The following is a 21625-nucleotide window of genomic DNA, read 5'->3' as shown; positions in this document are numbered from 1 at the left end:
ATTCCTCTAATGATTAGATAGAGGCAGTTGCAATGGATCAGTAACAGCCTTAAAAACAAAAGAAGATCTCCTTTTTTCCTCTTCACATATGTCTCACTTGGGAAAGTAAACCATTGTCAAATAAAATAATAATAAAAAAATAACAGCCTCTTTTCAAAAGCATTTTTAAAGTTTGTTTACCGAGCGAAGAGAAAATCAGAAAGTGTTGAATTAATATACAAGTAAGCAAGTTTCAAATTGCCTTCCACTTACAGCCTGAACATCAGAGCAGCAATAAGCTTCAGAATACAGCACACACCAGATAAAGACGGGAAATGCCGGGTGCCCTTCAGGTGCCTTAGAAGAGGAAGCAGGCTGAAGCACCCCGAGCCCAAGCACTGCAGCATATTAGGTGAGGATTTGCATCTGTAAAAACCTTCTAAGTCACAGCACCCACTGAGAAGAGTTAACCAGTTAGTACTCATGCTGGATTAACAAAGCTACGTTTGTTTGACCTTGAAACGTTGCTGTATTATTGCACTTGCCCCCAGCAGTAGCTGTTTCCAGAGAAGCTGTGAGCAGCTGTGAGATCTGCCAAGAGGAGAGGGTGTCACATTCTTATTCATTGTGTTTACTCACTGGCACAATCCAACTTTCCAGACGCGAAAACTACTGCGATTTGACAGTCACTGTTTACTGCTTTGTGAATCTGGCTGGGCAACCCAAACTTCTTCCAAAGCGTATAAGCAAGATGTACATCTATTTTTAAAAGCTGTGCCATAATTAGCACTTACAAACCACACAGTTTTACACTAGTTGGGTCAAATTAATTTTATTATGCTCCATGATGAATTGCCACCAGTGCAACATCCTATTCACTGTACATTGCAAAAATTCACATACTAAAAATTTCAGTTTGATAAATGGAGAACTGAATGATTGAGAAGTTCTTACGGATTCCATACATACAAAGTGGCTAGCTGAAATTGTCTATGCACATAGAGTGTTGAAATACAAAGCCTCATGCTAGTTTGTTAATTGCTAAGGCTATCTGGACAGTCATTTAACCAGAATATGTAAGAGAGGCCTTCATTACAATGTTTAGCAACAATGCACCAGCATCATGAAATGTTATCTTCTGCTCACAGTGCGAGTAGCAGAGTGCTGAAGCATGCAGTTATGACTAACTTAACTGCCACTGCAGTCTTTATGCCTGAAATTTATCATGTACATACACTATTTTAAAGTAAATATTAACCTGGACACCACAGAACGTGAGTGTACTTTCCGCATGAAGAAGAGGAAATGAAAAACCAAAAGCTTTCTTTGGCCAGTATCTACAAATTAAAGTTTTACTCAGTAACGTAACTTCAGAGCTCCCAAAACCTGGAAGAGAAAATTGATTAATGAACTGTGACGCTTAATTACTAACTATATTACATAAATTCCAGCTCTGGGAACATAACAGCTAAACATATCTAGTAAGTAGCATGTTAGGAAAACCTCTAGGCCTCATCCGCTTACTTTAAAATGCCCTATATGCAGTTAGAACAATGAAGGAGCAGTGCCAGAAGTTATATGAAAGCCATACAAGTACTTTCCTCCTACACAGGTTCTTAACTCCTCTGCCATTAGCTACCTGTGGCTGCACTTGCACCTGATCCAACATTCAAGCCACAAGAGCAGCAAAGCTAGTAGAAAGTGTTTCCAGCAGCAGAGGTCAATGAGAAGGCTACTGCAAGAAAATCAGACCACTTGGAATTTTTTTTCCTCATGTTATGTGCTTAAATTACTCTCAGAAGGAAGTTAGCATCCTCTGAATAATTTAACTACAACCTTACTTCTCCCACTACTTTTAAGCAACTTTCCTTTCTTCTCATATGACTAAATTAATTCACTAGAGACTAGGCTATCACTGGGTTAGAAATCCAAGCCATATCGTGCAGGTCCAGCCTGCCAACATCAGGTCATCACTGGGTTTCAGTCAATACAATTCTGATAACTTAAATTGAGAGTCTTGATACCTTGACTAGAGTCAAGGACCCAAGACACTATGCATTAACTATGTTCCAAATATGACTGACTTAACTAAACATTCTGTGTCAGATGTATATTTAAAAAAAAAAATCTACCTGAAAATTACAGTAAGTACAGTAATTAATGCTGCAGATATTAAATACCCACTTAGCAAAGATTAGTATTTTATAATAGGCAGATATGCCGATGTTTCCTGCACTACAAAGTACAACGTGTAAATGTTCAAGCTGTGAAATAAGAATCCCATTTTTCATCCACTTATTCAAATACTACTCCTGTGAATGGGGATCTTGATCTTCATCACAACCCTTGGTCTTAAAGCCAACGTATGAAAACAGAATATTGCCATGAAGTTCAGTATGCCGTCAAACCATTTGCTGTGAGTTAATGGCTTTCCAACATTCTGGATGTAGGATTGGCGTTTCAGTATTTGCCATGTACCATAACACAAAGACTGCAAAGTAATCCCGCTCATGTTTACTTTATTAGTACACCAATGCCCTACAAATTTTTAAAAGTAATTAAACATTATTGAAGCAAGCATTAAACGCAGCCCTTCAGCTTGAAAACCACATAAAAATGATTTTAAAAATAAATCAAACTGTAGCAATTGCGAGCCTTCAGTACAGCCCCCAGTAAGTTACATTTCTTCATTCTGAAAAGTCAAGAACTAGGGAAAAAAAAGGACTGAACCGGTCTGCATCAAAGATGCCTTTATCACAACGTAAAGCCATCCTGTTTAATTCAGATAGAGAGTTCCCTAATTAAAGTATTCAACTACTCCTGCTATTCAATAGCAGTCAGTATTGCTACAGTTAGGGCAAGGCAATCTTCACAACTAGCTGTGCACTTCTGCAGTGATTTTGTTTTACGAAAAGTATACTGCTAAGATTTGAACTGCAATGTTGTGATGTATCTGAAACCATGCAATAGTATTAAAACAGCCTCAACATTCAAGTAGCATTGCATTTGAAATGAAGGGGCTAAATAAACTAAGAGCTGCATCACTTAAAGAACATAGTGCTATACTAGGTTTTAATAAGAAAATTCAGATACAGAAAAAGTAGGGTATGAAAATAGTGTTTTCCTTCTTGCATTATAACTAAATTACATTAAGGTTTTTGTCAGTCTCACGTGTTACATTTAAACTCCCTTACTGATGGAATGGAAAGTATTCACATGTACATGATCATTCAGGTGTAAACTTGCACACATTAACAGGGAGTAGCTTTGTAGAGGATTATGACAAACCTTTACAGATTAAATGAGGTATTGCACAGATTAATAAAAAAGCAAAAGGCAACAAAAATATACAGCAAATTGGTAGAACATTTACATAATAATTTTACAGAATCCATAGACAGAAAGTAGTGTTTAGTATATCATTCACCTTAAAAAATATATATATAATATAATATATGATCAATCATCCCATTCGTCATCATCTTCAAAGTCTTCTTCATCATCTTCATCCTCATCTTCATCTACAAAACAGGAAAAACAAGATGCATGTATGCATCAAAGTCTCATTACAAAAGTGCTATTGATTGTTCCCAGAGCCCTCTGAAAAAAGAACAAGCAGTTTGAGGAGGTCGGGACAAGACATTTGATAATACAGTATTTTAAGATTGCTAGACGTGGCATTCAGTTTAGATTGATAATGGATGAAAGTTCAGTCTTTATCCTTTCTGTAGGAAAAAAATACTGTTTTTGGATATAAGAGGAAACAGCCAAATTCTCGCTGCATACTCTATTACTTCCTTTTAGAGAACGTGAGGGCAGCCTGCTTGTTCCAGATTGAATTTTTAACTTAAGACAGATTAATTTCTAGAACCTAAGAACTGCTATCTCAGGGTTATTCTATAACAGGATATCATCTCTTTACTGTACAAGCAGATAAAAATATTTTTGTGAGCTTAGGACTGCTGTTACTGGAATGTTCTGAATTGTGTAATGCACATCAAATTCAGTGTCAGATTTGTTACTTTTATCCAGCCTCCCATTCATAGTTTCTGCATGCTACAAATGTTTAATGACATAAACGAGTGATTAGTTTGGCAAGAGCATTTTCCCTTCCACGAAATGCTGTATGGAGCACCCTTCCAGGATTTAATTAGTGTGAAGAACCAAAGTAGATTACGACACTGGGCATCAAACCACTGAACTACATTTAATGGTCAAACAGTACAGACTGCAAGGGCAGATCTGGTACTTATGCCAGCTCTGAAAGAAAACCACGTAGCAAAGTCTAAATGGAAGAGATGCACCTCAACAGCTGCACTGCAGCTACTGAACTGCATTTATTACAAACTGGTATTACAAGCAGAAGTGCAAATCATCTTCCAGCTTACTTTTTCCAAGCACTCAAGATTGACAAAGTGATTCAGTACTAGAACGGGACTGGTCAAGCAACATGAGTTATCTGCTTGTTACCCAGCAGGTGGCATCCAAAGCACACAGGAGTCCACAGTTTTAAGCGTGTGACTTTCTGCAACAGCCCTGGCTTCTAGAAACACATCATTAAAAACCTTTTCAAAACATTTTGGGAAATTATTTCAGATAACTCCAAAAAGAATCAGCCGTAAGAATTTTTTTTTTATATAGGATCCTAACCTTCATTAGTGATTCTAAATCCAATATTACTGCAAGCTACTATACACCAGTAATTCAAAGTAGCACAAAGCACCCACTCACACCATCACCGGTGGTCTGCCCAGAGCATTCTGTATTTAACTGCATGCTGAAAACCCATCCCTTTTCCCCACATTTTACGTTCAGTAGAGATGTTAACACTTGAAAAACTGATGCCCAGAAGCCAGAAGAATTCCATCAAGGCTTACCTGAAGAATGAATGGCTTTGCTCCTTTTCTGCATAACTTCCATTAATGCACCCACAATTCCTGAGGTGGGTGCAGGTGTAGGTGGTGCACTCTCCTGGCCATCAGATACCTTGGAAGAAGAGATTTGTTAGATTTATAATATTAGCCAAACAGAATCTGTATGCTTCTCAAAAAACCTTATAAAATCAATGAGTTCACTGTCAGCCACAAGGAAGACTGAAATTACAATTTCTTTTATAAGTTAAAAATTTACCTCAAAATATGAAGTTTAATCATATTCTTTTACTATACTATATTTAGTTAGTCCATACTGAAGTATTACAAAAACAACATCTAGTGTTTGCTTTCCAGTACTGTTACTGCCTAACTCATCCCCTACAGATGTTTAGAAGGTTTGATTCAAGTATTCATGACATCAGCAATCGTTAATAGTTCTTGCAGAAGTTCTTCACAGCCATGACACTGTGGCATCAAACATTACTGTACGCCTAAAGCTTTACTGAAAAGTGAGAAATTTCTAAACAAGAATAATCTCATGCATCAGTACTCATTCATAGTAAATTCACTTCCTAATCATTTATAGAGTAGTATTGTTTAAAGCATTATTTCAAAAACTACCAGAAGTCATTATTCATATTGCGATACTACAGCTGTCTGCAAGTCCCAAGGGGACTTAAATGAGAAACATTTACTTACAGATTTGAGCTGTATCCCCTGTCGTATCTGGTCTAACAATGCATCTCTTCCTGAGCAAGACACTGGTCGACTGTTCTGTTCTACTTTCTTTAACTGGGCTCCTTCTCTGATTTGATCTAGGAGTGCTGCTTTGTTTCCTGCAGGAACTGGAAGCTGGTGATCGACCTCTGAAGGAAGGCCTGGTGGTGGAGGAGGACCAGGAGGCGGCGGCGGAGGAGGCGGTGGTGGGGGAGCAGATGACCCACTGGCCGGTGGTGGTGGTGGCGGAGGAGGACCGGATGGTGCAGAGGATGAATGCACCGGCGGTGGAGGAGGGTACATCCTGTTGGGGGGAGGTGGGGGCACAGCAGCACCTGGCCTAGATGGAGGTGGGGGTGGAGGTGCTGCTGTTGGGGCTCTTGAGGGAGGGGGAGGTGGTGCCCCTCGGCCCCTAGCAGGGGGAGGAGGAGGGCCCGAGCTGTGGGGAGGTGGTGGTGGAGGCGGAGGGGGTCCTCCTCTGCATGGTGGTGGTGGTGGCGGAGCTGAAACAAAAGATAATTTAACAATTACATGCTACTTAATGCTCTCAAGTCTTTCAGAGACTGGCAAAAGAAGGAAAAAAGGGTTTGACTTGGTTTTTGCAAGGATCTCTGTGCCTGTACAAGTTTTGCCAACCCTGGATTAAGCTGAAGATCACTGAATATAAATTGTGCTTATATGAATCCAAATTAAGTTGAATATAGCCCGTCTCTGTCATTTATTTTGTAAACTCTTGTAAAAGCAGTAACACTGAAGGGAGCAAGTGCAGTAAAGCAAGTGCAGAAAAAGACTGAAGTCACTACACTATCTAGGTCATCCCTTTTAGTTTGGTACTATGGTGGTAATATCCTTCATGGTACAAGTGTATTTGAAAGTCAAGGTTTCGATTTCCCACTAAAGGATGTAGGAAAAAAAAATCAAAACAATACTCTAAGATATTGTTGAGGATAGAAGGCAAGGGAAATGGGTTTTAGAAAACACACTTAAAATGAATACAGGACTTCCACTTCACAAACAATTCATTATTTGGTTAGGGAATAAGATGCAAAGTTTTTGCTACTGGAAGATGAAGCTTTAAAAAATATGGATGCATTACAATTAGGAATAGGTGGGACACAAAGATGAATACACTGCATTACTGTGTTTAACAGCATGCCTTCATATCCTTAAACACCACATGGCAGCCTCTACAAAGACAAACAGTGAAGTAGTACTGTTGATACGGCATTTCAAGTTCAAGGTGACAGGTCAGGGCAAAACTTCAATCTAATGAAGCAGTTTCCTCTTACAGGATAGAGAAGCTATTGCAAAGCTCTCCATTGACTACTGCTTCACTGTAACAAAGGTACCTTTACGGCTACTGAGGGTTATCTTTTTTTTCTGCCACCATCTACAGGTTGGCAAATGAGCCTATTTTTAAGAGCAAAGTAGATAAATGACCTAATACTCATTTAGGAATGCTATCCTAACAACGTGAGTTTCTCTTGCTTTGTAGCAATGAGGTAATTCATCATGATGGTTCTAAAAACCTATTTTACATTTTAAACTATAAAACTATCATCTGAGAATGATCTTTCTTGTAGTTCTCTAACTGTACGAAAATTCTGGGTACATGGACAAACTGACCTTGAAAAAACTGGCAACCACTGGCAAATATACTTTTGGTCAACCTTTATTTGCCAATAGCAGCTGCTCTGAGCCCTTCCTTCAGATAGGCTTGAAAAATGTGAGTGAATGACACATATGAAAATCCTCCAACTCCCCCCAAAAAGTTCAAAAACTTTAAATAAATTCTTAATCCATTTATTCAAAATTTGTTTCAACAACATCTTTGTGGAAAGGACTTTAGAAAGCAACAACTTCAGGGCTACTTCAACATACAGCATCACCTCTATATTATTTGGCCTTGAAATGTACTTGCTTTGCTAATGGCATTTTAAATAACAGCTTTATTTTCCCTTCCATCAAGCTATTACCACATTACCACTGTTGTAATATAAGTTGTGGTTGCTGCCCTTTACCACTTAGTCATATGGCAGCACCTGGATTATTAAGAAAGTTCTCATTTGATTTCATATGCTTGATAGCAAAGAGGGTATTATCCTTAAGATGATGCCTCTTTACTACTTCTGTCCTGCTAAATGCTCAGAGAACAGAACAGGCTGCCTGCACTGCAGTACAGAGGGCAAAGGCCAAAAAAGGGGACTGTGAAGAAGTATGAGGCACCGGTGCCTTAGTGCTCATCCCTCCTTCCCCACTCATCTCACAGACATATCCACTCTAAAATCACACATTATGTCCCCAATTCCACAATCTTCTCTATACTTCCCATTCCCTAAAAAAAGAAACAGCAAAGAGAGAATCTCCTCTTGAACTTCATGTATTCTACGAAACAGATACTGCCAACATTCTTGATTTATAAACAAAAAAAAGAAAAAAGACCCTGCCCTCCCCTTTTTTGTTATCCTGACTGTAGCTTCCTTTCTGGCCATCGGAGGGCAGTATTTTCAAACGCAACTTACTCTGCAAGCACTACAGAGTTTTTTCTGCATCTCAGAAATGATGCACAACACAGCCATGCTTCAGTCTGCGGTGCCTGCAGATTTTGAATGCACAGCTCAAGTTTTCCTGTGGCAAAAGATCTCACTTACATCACATCTAGTGCAATATGCCACCTCCCAGTCGTGGAAACACAGTTCAGGAAGTTTTGCTTTGTTTTCTGAAGGATTGCCTGGACTCAACTGAAAAGAGGGAGGAGTAGCAAGGAGGGAGCACCATGACCTCATCCTCTTTCCCTTCCCCCCAGACAGATGAGAGAAGCAAAATAACAATAATAATAAAAACTTAGCTTTTATAAATGCAACATGGCTATTAACATGGAAGTCCATACAATCTTTTGCTGACAGTACTGCCTCAAAAACAACACAACAAAAAAAAAAACCACCCAAACCAAACAACCAACATCAGAACTAGAGAAAGGGCAGTAAGAATGAGAAAGTTCTATCTCAGCAGAATGATGTGTCGGCAGCTCTCTGCACAGCATCGTAGTGGTGTGAGTAGTTAAGCACAGAAATTCTTGCAGTAAGGCATGAAAATGTGTTTCAGTTGAGGAAAAAGCCACTTCAAACGTCAGTCAAGTCTACACGTTATGTAACTGTGGATAAAACCACTGGAATATTTTTATCTACCTCTAGAAAAAAGTACAGAGGCAGATTATTATCATGCGTGTTAAAGATGAGACAGCTTTTCTTTCAATTGTAGACATGCAAGTGGACATAACTTGAATACACACAACAAAAATGGCATTTTAAAAGTATTTCAAGCTAATAACAAGACTCCAAGCCAAGTCTTCTCAATCAAATCTTAAGATCAGCAGTTTGGGATCAACAACTTTGTACACATTTTAATAGAGTTAATTTAATAGAGTTAAGATTGTATAAAGAAATTGAAGATTTGTTGCTGAAAAAAGATCGAAATTGAAATTTTGCTTGCAATTTATGTGCAACATTTGATCATAATTTATAGTACTGCAGCCAAACAGATGTGGACTAAGGTTTCTTGCCCAGGAAAGAAATCACACAGCAGCATGAATACTTCAAAGCATATGCTCAGATGCCAGCTCAAGTACATACCACTCCAACGTGGGGGCCCTAGAAATAAATGTAACAAAGTCATTGTACCCTGAACTTTTAGCTATTCTGCCACTCAAACTATTTATCCAGACTGCTATAATTTCAATGGCATTATTATTCTGTTTTCTAATTTTCATGAGAAGAGTTGCAGGCAAATGTTTAAAACTTTTATATTGACAGCCTAATTTTCAGATTGACTTGCTATACTGTAGTAGATAATGCATCAGCTGAAATCACACTCAAAGACTAGGAAAGAAAAAGCTTATTTCAGAATTTCCTTGCATCAGAAAGTTAAATCAGATCTTCCTGATCAAAAACTTACACTTTTTACTTTCAATTACAGCTTTCTAGTTTTGTGGTGCTGGCAGGGTAGACATGCCTGGCGCCACACACACCTGTCATGTACTTACACTATAACTGACAACAGGAATATTGCTTCTAAAGTTTACATTTATAAGATTAAAATTATAAACAAACGTGCAACTTTTGCAGTCTGAAAACCCTGTATGGAACATGTATAGTCACTGTTACTAGCAATTATTTAGCTGACATAAGTACCACTCTTACCCTTAAGGAGAAAGTACTTTCATGGGTCACACACGGACATTTTTACACGGAGTATGGCATACAGAAACATGAAATCCAATACGTCTGAGGTAATACGGAGTTCAAAGAAAAAAATAATCAAGTTTTTCATCAACAGCTTCTATTTCAATCCCTATGGCAAAAAAACACCATACAAAGTTTTGTGTGGAAATAAAAGAAAGCCTACCTTGTCTGCGCAGTTCATTTTTAACTGCCTCCACACCTCCTGTTTTTTCAATGAAATCATATATGGCCTTGGAAGTTTCTTTGTCTTTCAGTTGAGCCTCTGAAATTCCACATAGATCAAACAAGTTTTTCAGTTCTGGGTCCAAGTTGTTCACCTGCAAGTCAGACACATTTAGGAGCTTGACAGAGAAGTTTCTAAAATATTGTTTGTAGTGAGGAAAAAAACCTATGATGTTATTGTGTTCTTTGCATCTCTTGTAGCTTCCACGGAAATAAACAGGAGGCATTATTTTGGAGTGACTTATTATGGAATTGCACAATTTGTAATTATTTTAATGTGCAGTTAACTCATTTGATGCCAATCTTCACAACTTGCATTATAAAGCCTCTACAGCCTTCCATCATTCAGTAGCTTGAACAACATACTAAGATTACTTACGTCAAAACCTGTGTTTGGATCCCAACCAACATGTCCAATGTGTCTGAAAAAAGAAAGCAGAAAAGTCCACTTAATCAGAGTAAAAAGGGCCTTCTTATCTAAGATAAACAGGACACCCAAGTCACTGCATTATTATTAGTTTCCACCTTCAGCCTCTTAAGACACTAAGGATTTTTTACTCTTTAGCGCTCCATTTGAGATGAGAATAAAGCTTCCTTTATTTTATTTTATTTTCCACTTTTATCAAGTGGAAAACTAGATTCCTCTGCTAGTTTATAGTCTGTGGCAAAATATTAGGGGTCTGGAGCACCTCCCTCATGAGGAAACGCTGAGAGACCTGGGCCTGCTCAGTCTGAAGAAGAGAAAAAAGGATATCACTGTTTATAAACACCTAAAGAGTGGGAATCAAGCTATACTAACATTAAGCATAAGCATAATTTCATTGCTTGGCTTGTTTCTCAAAACACTACATGTCCACCTCTGACTAGCAGAAGCAATTCAATCATTTTATCTTCTGACTTCAACTTCATCCTGCTTAATGCAGTAGTGAATGTTGGTCTTCACCAACGTCACAGCTCAAGTTGCATACTACTTATTCCAATGGTTTATTCCCTAAACAACACCAGGAGTTAATTCACACATATCTGCAAAAAGCAGCAATTACAATTATTTAACACAGCATGATGGCACTTTGGTGCACGCTACCTGAAACTGAGGTGGGCTTAACGTGGAACAAAAAAGACTTACAAGCTTCTTTTTTCAAAGGTTTACCACTTAAAATTTGAAATTACACTTAATGTTATCCTGTATACAAATACTGACATAAAATACAATTTATCTTTTGTTTGAAGTTCATTAAATATTTTATCATCTTATTCTCAGCTTTTCCACGACTGCTTTAATATTTCATGAATGCACATGAAGTGCTCCACCACTGTCAGAACCCAACAAACATAAACAAAAGCATCAACTTCTGTTTGTCTTCACTCCTGCACACCCTTCCACCAATTCTGATCAGAGCTAAGTTAAATTAATACAAATCATTAACTGCAATCCTGCCTGCATATGCTGAAGTCATCAATTCAGCCATAACAGTGACCAGCTACCAATCACTGTTCAAGTTTCCTCATGTCTTACTCTTCCTCATTCTTCATTTTCCAGTAGTAGGTGACATTAACAGATGCAGCACTTCAACACTCATGCCAGGAAGAAATATGGTCGAGGTCTGAATTGTTTAAGCACAGTCTGAATTGGGATGCATTTTAGCCTCTCTCTCCTTTTGCTTCTGTCCACTATGTAACAGGAGAGTCTCGGTACACTGCAAAAACATTACTGTAACTGTTAATGCTGGCATTACTTATATGGAATTTTATCCTGGGAAAGTGTGTCAGCGGAAGCAATGCAAGATAATGGTTTGAAAGAACAAGATGTTCATTTGGCATATAAACCATACACTGGTTTTCTGACACTTCATGGAGGCTATCAATCCTGAACTAACTCAAGATCTTCAAATTGCTGTTGCTTTAGCACAGCAAATGAATGCACACTCATTTTAAAAGGCAGAAGCTTAAATTATAATTCAGGAAGAACAACAGTTAACTCAGTAAGCTAACCAAAAATAACTGTCAAAATGAAGCTTAAAACAACAGATAACCACTCTCCAGGAACAAAGATATCTATGAAATACTAGAAAAAAACAACCTGTTCCTAAAAAATGCATATACACACAGCATACTTTCATCACAAGATGTGGGTATGAGCCCACATACCCGAGCTTACAAAGTCAGATATAATACAGCTATGCCATTTCTGCAGTTATGGAAAGTCAGGACCTATCTGTGTACTTTGTTTGACACTGAACAGCTAAGAGTGCACAGCTGTAGGAATAATGAGTTTAGGAGTCAATCGTTCAGGTTGAATGAAAGAGGAATCTACTCTGAGCTGACCACTTAAGCAACCCATCTTAACACAGCTTAATCAAGTTATTTTAGGACAGTAACTATATTGCAGATAAACTCCCACGTTTCTAAGTTAACTTTCTTTTAAATCCCACAAAATGCCAGTTAGCATTCACTCGAGTTCAGGTTGCTCACAACAGTCACACATGTAAGTCCTGAGTATTCGCACGCATAACTGGCAAAACCCCCAAAATAAGTCCTTACTGAAAGTTAGATGGTGTTCCAATATCTGCCTTTGTCAATCTTCTCTTTTTAGTTTTTCCTTTCTTCTTTTCTTTGGTATATGAAATATTGTTGACTTGTGGAGTGTAAAATCTGTTAGTTGTAATTTCTGGGTTTTTGATATCAACAGTTGCCATTGGTAGATTTGGACCTGTGAAGACAAAGAACAGGACTTTTACTACTGTTTCAATAAAACCATATTTAACCCCTAATTAAGATCACCACATTTTTGTGCATACGTGTGGCTAAATGCTCATACTGCGGCCACAGCTTCATGTTTTACATGCATCTGCCTGGGTCCTGGATGTCAAAACCATGATGAACAACGCCATTTGCTGAAGGAAAAAGGGCTGTTCCTAGAGCACAGCAATGGCAGGAACATTTCATAAGCTAGAATTTTATTTCTTCAGAATTGGCAAATTAATTAATTTGAAATTAAAGGGTTTTCACACACATTCATAGAACGCTTGAAATGAAAGATTAAGTTACAGCCATGCACAGTGCCAGCATAACTACCATCCTAGACAAGATTTGAAAAGTGAATGCCACAAACAGCAGTACTCAGCGTGCAATTACCTTGGAAACACAGTACATGTTTTTTAACAGAGAAGGAACCTTTGCTTATTAAGCGTCAGGTGGGAATATTGTTATCCTCAAAGGCATGACAGTATTGACAGAGCTATTCAGGATTTCTTATTCTTTGATGGGTTTGTAAAATAATAGAAGTCCCAGATGGGAAACAAAGCTCACAACAGCAAAAGCAACATCAGAAACAAAGTAAACAAACACTCAGATGGCCAATTTGAACATTCCAGTATTGTGTTATTTTTGGAATAATAGTATATAAACATCCCTAGGGCATGTTCCACACAGTTTTTTTAGTTTTGACAGAAGGTAACTTTTCTTACTTAAGTGACAGTGATATTTAAACACTGTGAGGCAAGTTATTCCTTTTTCATGTATGTGTACATGTGCATATATGTGTATTTTCAAAGAAAGCTATTAAAAGAATAAGTAATCTCGTTCTTCCACAGATGAAACCAAGCAAGTCTATTTAAGAGCAGTTTGCTCAGGACTAGTTTGAAAAGCATACTCTGAGTTAGCAATGGTTAGCTAGTCAATGAGAATACAATTCACACATCCAGCTTTACGGGGCACGTGACAAAAACACCTCATAGATTTCAGAGAATCAGAACCTTATTTTTCTTAAGTATATTTTATATGGATTATTCAGAGTTATCGTAGGCATTCTGAAAAGACCAACAAGCTGTTTTCACAGCCTGTAAAGAGAAGCAGACAATATGACAGATACATTATCAGACACTTGCAGCGTAACACTTCAAGGGGAAGCCTCTAGTACTGGCCAGACTACGAAACACAAACAGAAACAAGATACTGGGATAGACAAAACTCATTTAAAAGCATATGACAACTCCTACATTCCTCTGGCAGTGTTAGAGGACAAGTTTTTGAAACTGCATGTGAAATGCAGAACAAAATTTCTCAAAGCATTTCTGCATAGCAGAAAAGACTTGCGAGAGGCTCTGATCTAGCCAGCTGTCCTCTGACAGAATGCAGAACTACTGACTGCCCACTTACAACTATGCACAACTTTGCTGTAAAAGTTACACTTAACGTTTGCACTAACTTGACCAACTGTTAAATATTATCAACCCAAAACTTCATGTGATGTTAAGTAAACCTGCAGGATAAACTGTAAAATTAGGGTTGAAATTTCACTTAGATTTGCAAAGAAAAGAACTACTGTAGGAATTCATATTCACTTAATTTACCAATATCAAACCTTCTCAATAAGACAGTGATATTTACAGTTTTTCAAAGGCTGTACTGGCATTCAAGAAGAAACACATACTGTTGCACTGAACACTGCTCACAATTTTTTTTATATCTTTCTCAAGGGCTAAACAAGGACTGAGTTGAAAATCTACCTTTATCCATGTAAAACTCCAAACTAAATGGAACTGGTTCTAACAATTGCAAAGCAGCACCCATGAGATTTTATTCAGCTGAGCTCAAATTAAGGACTGATACCTAAGTCTTTGATAATAATATTCTTACCAGAGATCATAGTAAATTCCTCCAGATGAAAGTTATTCTTCCCATCAGGCTTAGACCTTAGATTCCCACGAGGGATAAAAGAACTCTGGAAAGAACTGTTTTCTTCTAGAACTGCCATATTTATATCCAACAAAATTCTCCCCATCAAAACACACGCACTTTCCCCATCAGGTATAGATAGCTCAATAAGCGAAGATGAGAGAGGCATATAGAGCTCATCATTAGGAAGTACTTGACAGTACAGTGGCCTCAGGCATCCAATGATATCAGCATCTGTGACATCTTCAGAGGGGGCTCCAGAAAATGTAGTGCAGAACATTTTGAAATAGAATTCCTAAGAAATTCTTTTGATTTCAGAACCTCTCTGGACATCTGTCTCAGACTACAGACAGCCCTACAATAAATGAGAACTACTCAACAGCTGAAACAAAATTTTTCCACACGGTTCTTAAAGATCCTCTCAAAACCTCATCTCTGACAAATGCTTATTTCATCCAGAACTTCACTGCGAGGTCATTTCAACCACAGTAAGTCCTCTTTATCTGCATGAAGAGACCTAGCTATAACAAATGAGTAGAACATAAATCCCGGGAAATTACAGGCTAATACACTTTACATAACTCTTAATGCCAATTTGATCTTAATCCTGCAATTCTGAAAAAAAAAGTCTTAAATCTGTACCACTGAAAACGTCATACAAAAAATAAAGATTGCTTTTTCTGGGCAACTTCCCATTTATTTCAACATATACAGAAAATCCAGGCAAAGAAGCACCACTGGAATAAAATTTCCTGCAGCACTTCAAAGCATGGATTATAGGAGTATACAAATGTGACTGCTCTTTTTTTCCAGTTTTAACTGATATATTCACACTAATATATAGAAAAAAAGCAGCTCTTCAATTCTTTTTTTCCCCCTAGTAGGATTTCACTGCATATGGAGGATAAAAGAAAAAACAACTGACCGTATAACAGTTGGGCTTCCCCCCCCCCCCCCCCCCCCTCCAGTTATACGTGGATAGTACGTATCTGCTAGTACTGATAGTAGTATAGTATATATACTACTATACTGATAGTAGTACTAGATAGTACTGATCTGGATAGGTTGGATAGCTGGGCTGAAGCCAATGGGATGGGATTCAACAAGACCAAATGCCGGGTCCTGCACTTTGGCCACAATAACCCCAGGCAACGCTACAGGCTTGGGGCAGAGTGGCTGGAAGACAGTGTAGAGGAAATGGACCTGGGGGTGTTGATTGACGCTAGACTGAACATGAGCCAGCAGTGTGCCCAGGTGGCCAAAAAGGCCAATGGCATCCTAGCTTGTATCAGAAATAGTGTGGCCAGCAGGAACAGGGAAGTAATTATTCCCCTGTACTCAGCACTGGTGAGGCCGCACCTCGAGTACTGTGTCCAGTTTTGAGCCCCTCACTGTAAGAAAGACATCGGGGCCCTGGAGCGTGTCCAGAGGAGGGCAACAAAGCTGGTGAGGGGTCTGGAGCACAGGCCTTATGAGGAGCGGCTGAAGGAGCTGGGGTTGTTCAGTCTAGAGAAGAGGAGGCTCAGGGGAGACCTTACTGCTCTCTATAACTACCTGAAGGGAGGTTGTGGTGAGCTGGGGGTCAGCCTCTTCTCCCGGGTGACTAGTGATAGAACGAGAGGGAATGGCTTCAAGCTGCGTCAGGGAAGGTTCAGGCTGGACGTTAGAAAATACTACTTCTCTGAAAGGGTGGTCAGGCACTGGAATGGGCTGCCCAGAGAGGTAGTGGAGACACCGAGCCTGGTAGTGTTTAAAGAGCGTTTGGATGTTGTGTTGAGGGACATGGTTTAGCGAGAACCATTGATGAAGGGCGGATGGTTGGACTGGATGATCCTGTGGGTCATTTCCAACCTTAGCGATTCTATGATTCTATGATTCTATGATCTGGTCCAAATGCTGAAGTGAGCTGTCTGTAGACTAAAACCAACTGTGGCTATGACCTGTGCCTTCAGCATGTCTCACCTGAGACTACAGAGGCCATGAACACCAAGTGAAGTGCCAGCAGAGAAGCCTGGCATTAGAGCACTTCACAGCATCAGAAAACGAAGGTAAGCAGATCATGAAAGAGCAGAGGATGTCCCAGCTGAACACTCTACTAAAACACAGAGATACTCAGGGCTTTGAATAGTGATTATGAACCTGAAACACGAAGCAAACTTGTGAATATTCTATGTCTTTCAAAGAATATTCAGATTAAATGGACAAGATCAATGAATGCAAGTTGAGTACTGAATTTTTTATTCAAAAACATTTTGTTGCCAAAGGTCTGACTGGATGAATTATTGAGACTATTTTAAGCATGGAAGTTTTACAAGTTTAGTTTCCTTTATACCATTCACCACCAGCAAACTAAGCAAATAAACTGTTTGCATTATAGATGGTCAGCTTCTAGAGTAGAGACTCCAAGGCTAAATTTGTTGTGGTAGGTGGCTCTATATCATCACCACCATTTTCTTCCTTTATGATGCTATCAGGAAAGAACTTTTTAAGTGAGAGAAAACAGATGTTGCTCAATGAACACAGTGTTGCTCAGTGAACAATTAAAACATTCCCATAGCTGAGAGCAGCTATTAGATAATCACAAGTTGGTATTAGTATGATTGTTTCAAAACTAAGCAAGCTAGTCTTCGTTGAATGAAGGGGCACAAAAAAAATGCCTGGACTAAACTGATTATTGACTGAACTTCCTCAAAACGTAATATGTATGAAAAGGGCATGTTCATTTTTTGAGAAGTATTCTGTATGGGGCACATGCAGGACATCAGTAGTTCCCACAATTCTGGATTAGTTCAGGATTATCTATTTTGGTGACTGACTGACCCAAGACTAACTCATAGAATCACAGAAAATCCCAAATTGGCAGAGACACATAAGGATCACTGAGTTCACCTCCTGGCTCACAAAGGCCCACCCGAAAATCAGATCTCCTCAGGCAGTACAGTACAGGGTTCTGGGTCCCTACATGATTAGTTGGTGATATCCCTGCTCAAACAGTAATCTATCAGGCATCAGTTGAAATACCATGGGAGAAATCTCTTTTTAGGTTCAGGCTGGAAGCATAATTAGATCAAAGACTCCAACATTCACTGATGAGCATCTCTCACTTGGTCTTAAGAAAAGATGGCAAAAGTCTGGGATCAAACCGATGCATTGTTTTTACTTCTGTGAATTTCATAAGGAAGTCCTGAGAAATCTGTCTCTTCATGTCAGCAAAATGCAAGGCAAATACATTCAAATATTCTCTCATAGAAAGAAGATCAACATTTACAAACATACGACATGTTACCGGAAGGCTATGTTATAAGGTCAGTCAGAATCAGAAGTTAAAATTTTATAGATATTTTATGAAAACTGTCATGACTATTCCTTCCTTTAGACAAACAGCCTACCTTTCAATTTCACCTAAGTTTTGTATAGTTACCCTTTATAGGTATATTCTGAAGACCAAGCAGCAAATGAAAGGTACAACAAAGCCTTCTTCACAGCTTCAGCTGAAAGGCCTCTGTCCTACTCACAGAAAAACATAACCTTCTCCAAAAGCATTCTTCACAAATGCCAGCTAAAAAGCCACAAATCTTCCAACTACAACTAAACAAATACCAGAGAACAGAAACAAAACAAATATAGTAACCTCCAGAATATGAGTTTACTCCTTCTGCTACCACATGACTATCCTGAACAAGTCCAAGACAAAGCTACATACAAACCATAAATGACAGTAGCAGGAAAAATTAAAATGCAGTGGTTCACGCAAAGAACTTACCATTGGGCGGGTCTCGTCTTTTTTCTGTTGAAAAAGAAGAAGAGTTATTATTCATAGATATCACAGCACAAAGACATTCTAGATTTTGCTTTCCATAGACACCTTCAGTGATCCTGAACTCAGACTTAACCTATAAACATCTTTACAGCCTACTTGTTGAACAGTTGAAAAAACACCTTAAGCATTGGAGAACCATAAAAACCCATTTTAGATCATGTGTGTTGATGTGAAGTAGGAAATAGCTACTGAGTTTGTTTCATACACTTTGACTCCAAACTAAGGTGAAGTATCCAAAAAGAAGCTTTATGATTTCCACTTTATTTGTTTTATGTGGAAATACAATGAACATTTTGATACAGTGAAGTTCTTCCACAAAAGCAAATGTACCTTCCTAATTGTTTCTGTTAGTGTGAAGAGACAAGGACACAGAGGAGCGAAACACTTCTCCTGTTACTGAAAAGTAACAACATGGAACAGAACGCAAATATCCTTACACTGATATTTTATTCACAAAGCCACACCGTTTCAAAGACCATGAAGAATTTGGCTTGACAATTTAAAAGGTATCTGTAGGCATTTCGTATCTCAGCACTCTCAGCCTGTAAGTTCTCCTACACAGACATTCAGAAGACTTTTGACAGTTTAGCACTTTGTCTCACCAAAAAACATAGCTCTCTGTGGAAGACACTACACTTCTTTCAGGTCTGGAATCTAGTAGGGCCTCCTCTAAGAGTTTAAAATGAATTTGTAACAGATCCCTCTTCACAAGCTTCAGAAAAACTGCTAACCCATGGTGTTTTCCAGACACACTCTCTTCCTTGAATATTCAGGCTAAGAAACCACTTGTGTCGGAATGTGAAAAAGCCTGCTCAACTTCTGGAGCCTAATTACAGTCCTATCCAAGAAGTATCAACAACAGAAAAGGAAAGCACAGGATTGATGGCAAGCCATTTAGCAAAGGATGGGAACAAAAGCAGTAGGCATTCATAGGAAATGTTGAGTGGCTTTGCGCCAAATCATGGGAATTATTACAGTTTTCATGAGGAGAAAGAGTTCAAGAGATAAAACTGGAGAACAAGACACGACATTTTAAACACTTCCTGCAACTTTTGCTGGGTATAGATAAGAATAATCTGTGGCCAAAATATACTAGATTTGTTTTTCTGCGGTTTCCACTGCAGACTAGAAAACAAGAGCTCCTCTTTCAAAGTGCTGATGACCTGCCCCGAGGTCTGACTGAAGACGGAGATATCTACTGATCAACTTCACCAGCTGCCCATGTCTAGGAAAATGCTCTCATCCGCATGTAAAAAATAAGCAAACAAACAAAAACTTGTTTGCATTCAGTATCCAGCCCGAAGTGCACTAGAAGGGGCATCAGGAGCTAAAAGCCTGTTGTAGGAGCAGCTGCTTTCAGAGGGCTGGAAACGATCTCCCAGCCATGAGCTACAAGCTTGTAAAAATTAGACAAAAATTGAAACCTACTTTTGAAAGGCATTTAGCAATCAGGCTAAGTTCTCTCAGTATGTGGAGAGGATACTTGTGTGTTTACATACATTAGAATTTATAAGGCAAGATGATAAATATGAAATTAATGGTTGAACGTACTATGCTCACAGAGAGAAGAAACACTGCTCACCCTGCTATTTGGGGTCTGTTGAAGTAGTAAATGGAGAGACTCATTTAAGTAAGTTTACTAGAGAAATTAACTAATTATTGTAATTTCTTCCTAATCTAAGGCTAAGAACTTTGATTTTTTTTAATCAGAATTTAACTGGATGAAAATCAGCCTGATACTAAAAAGATGAGGACCTTGCATAAAAAAATTATTTCTCTGCCCTTTCTCCCTCATTCTACCCTCTATGGAATATTTAGTATTTGTACAGTCTTGCACATTCTATTTGAAGCCATATTTTCACCTCTAGAGCTCCAGATACACTTACTCAGGAGTTTCTGTATACCAGAACACACTACATCCCAAGCGAGGAAGAGCAGAATACTGCTGCCTCTTCTTCCAGCTGTTTGATGATCTTTGGTATATGTGTGTCAGCACAAAGACACAGCTTCCTGAGCCAGAACTGCTGTTCTTGTTACCTTCCAATAACGTGAGTTTTCCACAAGACTCCTGGAAAAACCTCCTAGCAGCCTGTTAAGCCATTCAGGGCTTACAAAGCAATGTCATGGAGTACTTATTTCACTAGAAAGCATGTCACTTGTCACTACTATGAAACAACACATTTTGGAAGGAAAAGAAGTAAAAATCCCATTAAACAGAAAGAAAAAGTTAAGAAAGCCAAATTGCTACCTCAGTTTTAGAAGTTACGATGTGCTAGATACATGCACACAATTTATATCTAATAAAAATAATTTATATTATATAAAAATGTGCATAGCCTACATTATATGTTACACATTAACTATTTTTATATAAGCATTTTGATAAAACTAAATATATACACACACTCCAACAACAAAAAAAGTTTTGATTCAGGCAAATGCAAAGCCTATTATTACAGAAGCACAATCAGATATCGTCCTATCAATGGCAAATGCAGAACTCCATCTGGTGGCTTAACTAAAAAAATCGATTGTTATATTAAAGTAGTCTTTTGGCTATAAAGTTATTTGCCTTTTAAGAAACATGAAAGAGTGCATGGAGTAAACTCATCCCATGGCATGAACTTGAGCACACAAGCCAACACTATCTGCTCAAAGATGAAATAAAAAAACCTCCATGCAGAACCTCTTGTGAACAGGAGGTTTGACTGAACCACTGTTCTCAAACAAACTTTGCTGTGGCCAAGAATGAAAATACGCATTTGTCTTCTCTGAAGTCACAGATGCACTGCAGCACTGTGTTTTAGAAGTGTAATAGCATGAAATTTTAAGAACAGGAGACACAAGCTAATACAGGATTGCTTTTGCTCCAGTAATGTCACACACTTCTTAGCAGAGATGGTCTTACACAAGCCAACCAAGCTTTGGAACAAATGCTGTGTGCCTGAGCCACTTCACCTGAATGAAATACTTGCAAGAATGGTACTCCAAGGGATTCCTCCCTTTACAGAAGTCTATGCTGCACTGCTAGCACAATTCAATCCCAAAATAGACAACAAAAAAGTATCTTGTAGCTGAGACAAGTCCACACTACA

General features: G+C 38.5%; 1 protein-coding gene across 2 annotated transcripts in view; it reads right to left on the bottom strand.

Annotated features, from left to right (window-relative positions):
* Positions 1-795: 795 nt before the first annotated feature.
* The window catches only part of WASL (Wiskott-Aldrich syndrome like), a 49958-nt gene continuing 29128 nt past the window's right edge, over positions 796-21625 (bottom strand). The window contains exons 5-12 of one of the 2 annotated variants that reach the window (XM_025147539.3): positions 18474-18497; positions 12575-12743; positions 10413-10455; positions 9975-10128; positions 9203-9220; positions 5553-6073; positions 4857-4965; positions 796-3500 (exon numbers count right to left, since the gene is read on the bottom strand). In XM_025147539.3, coding sequence (XP_025003307.1) covers positions 3439-3500; positions 4857-4965; positions 5553-6073; positions 9203-9220; positions 9975-10128; positions 10413-10455; positions 12575-12743; positions 18474-18497 — 1100 coding nt within the window. In that variant the 3' untranslated portion in view covers positions 796-3438. The remainder of the gene's footprint in view (positions 3501-4856; positions 4966-5552; positions 6074-9202; positions 9221-9974; positions 10129-10412; positions 10456-12574; positions 12744-18473; positions 18498-21625) is intronic. The other variant, NM_001199500.3, reaches the window with a different exon arrangement.

Source organism: Gallus gallus, chromosome 1 (genome assembly GCF_016699485.2).
Source record: "Gallus gallus isolate bGalGal1 chromosome 1, bGalGal1.mat.broiler.GRCg7b, whole genome shotgun sequence".
NCBI classification, from domain to species: Eukaryota; Metazoa; Chordata; class Aves; order Galliformes; family Phasianidae; genus Gallus; species Gallus gallus.
Note: the sequence above shows the minus strand (reverse complement) of the source record. Positions and strands in the feature narration are given on the sequence as shown.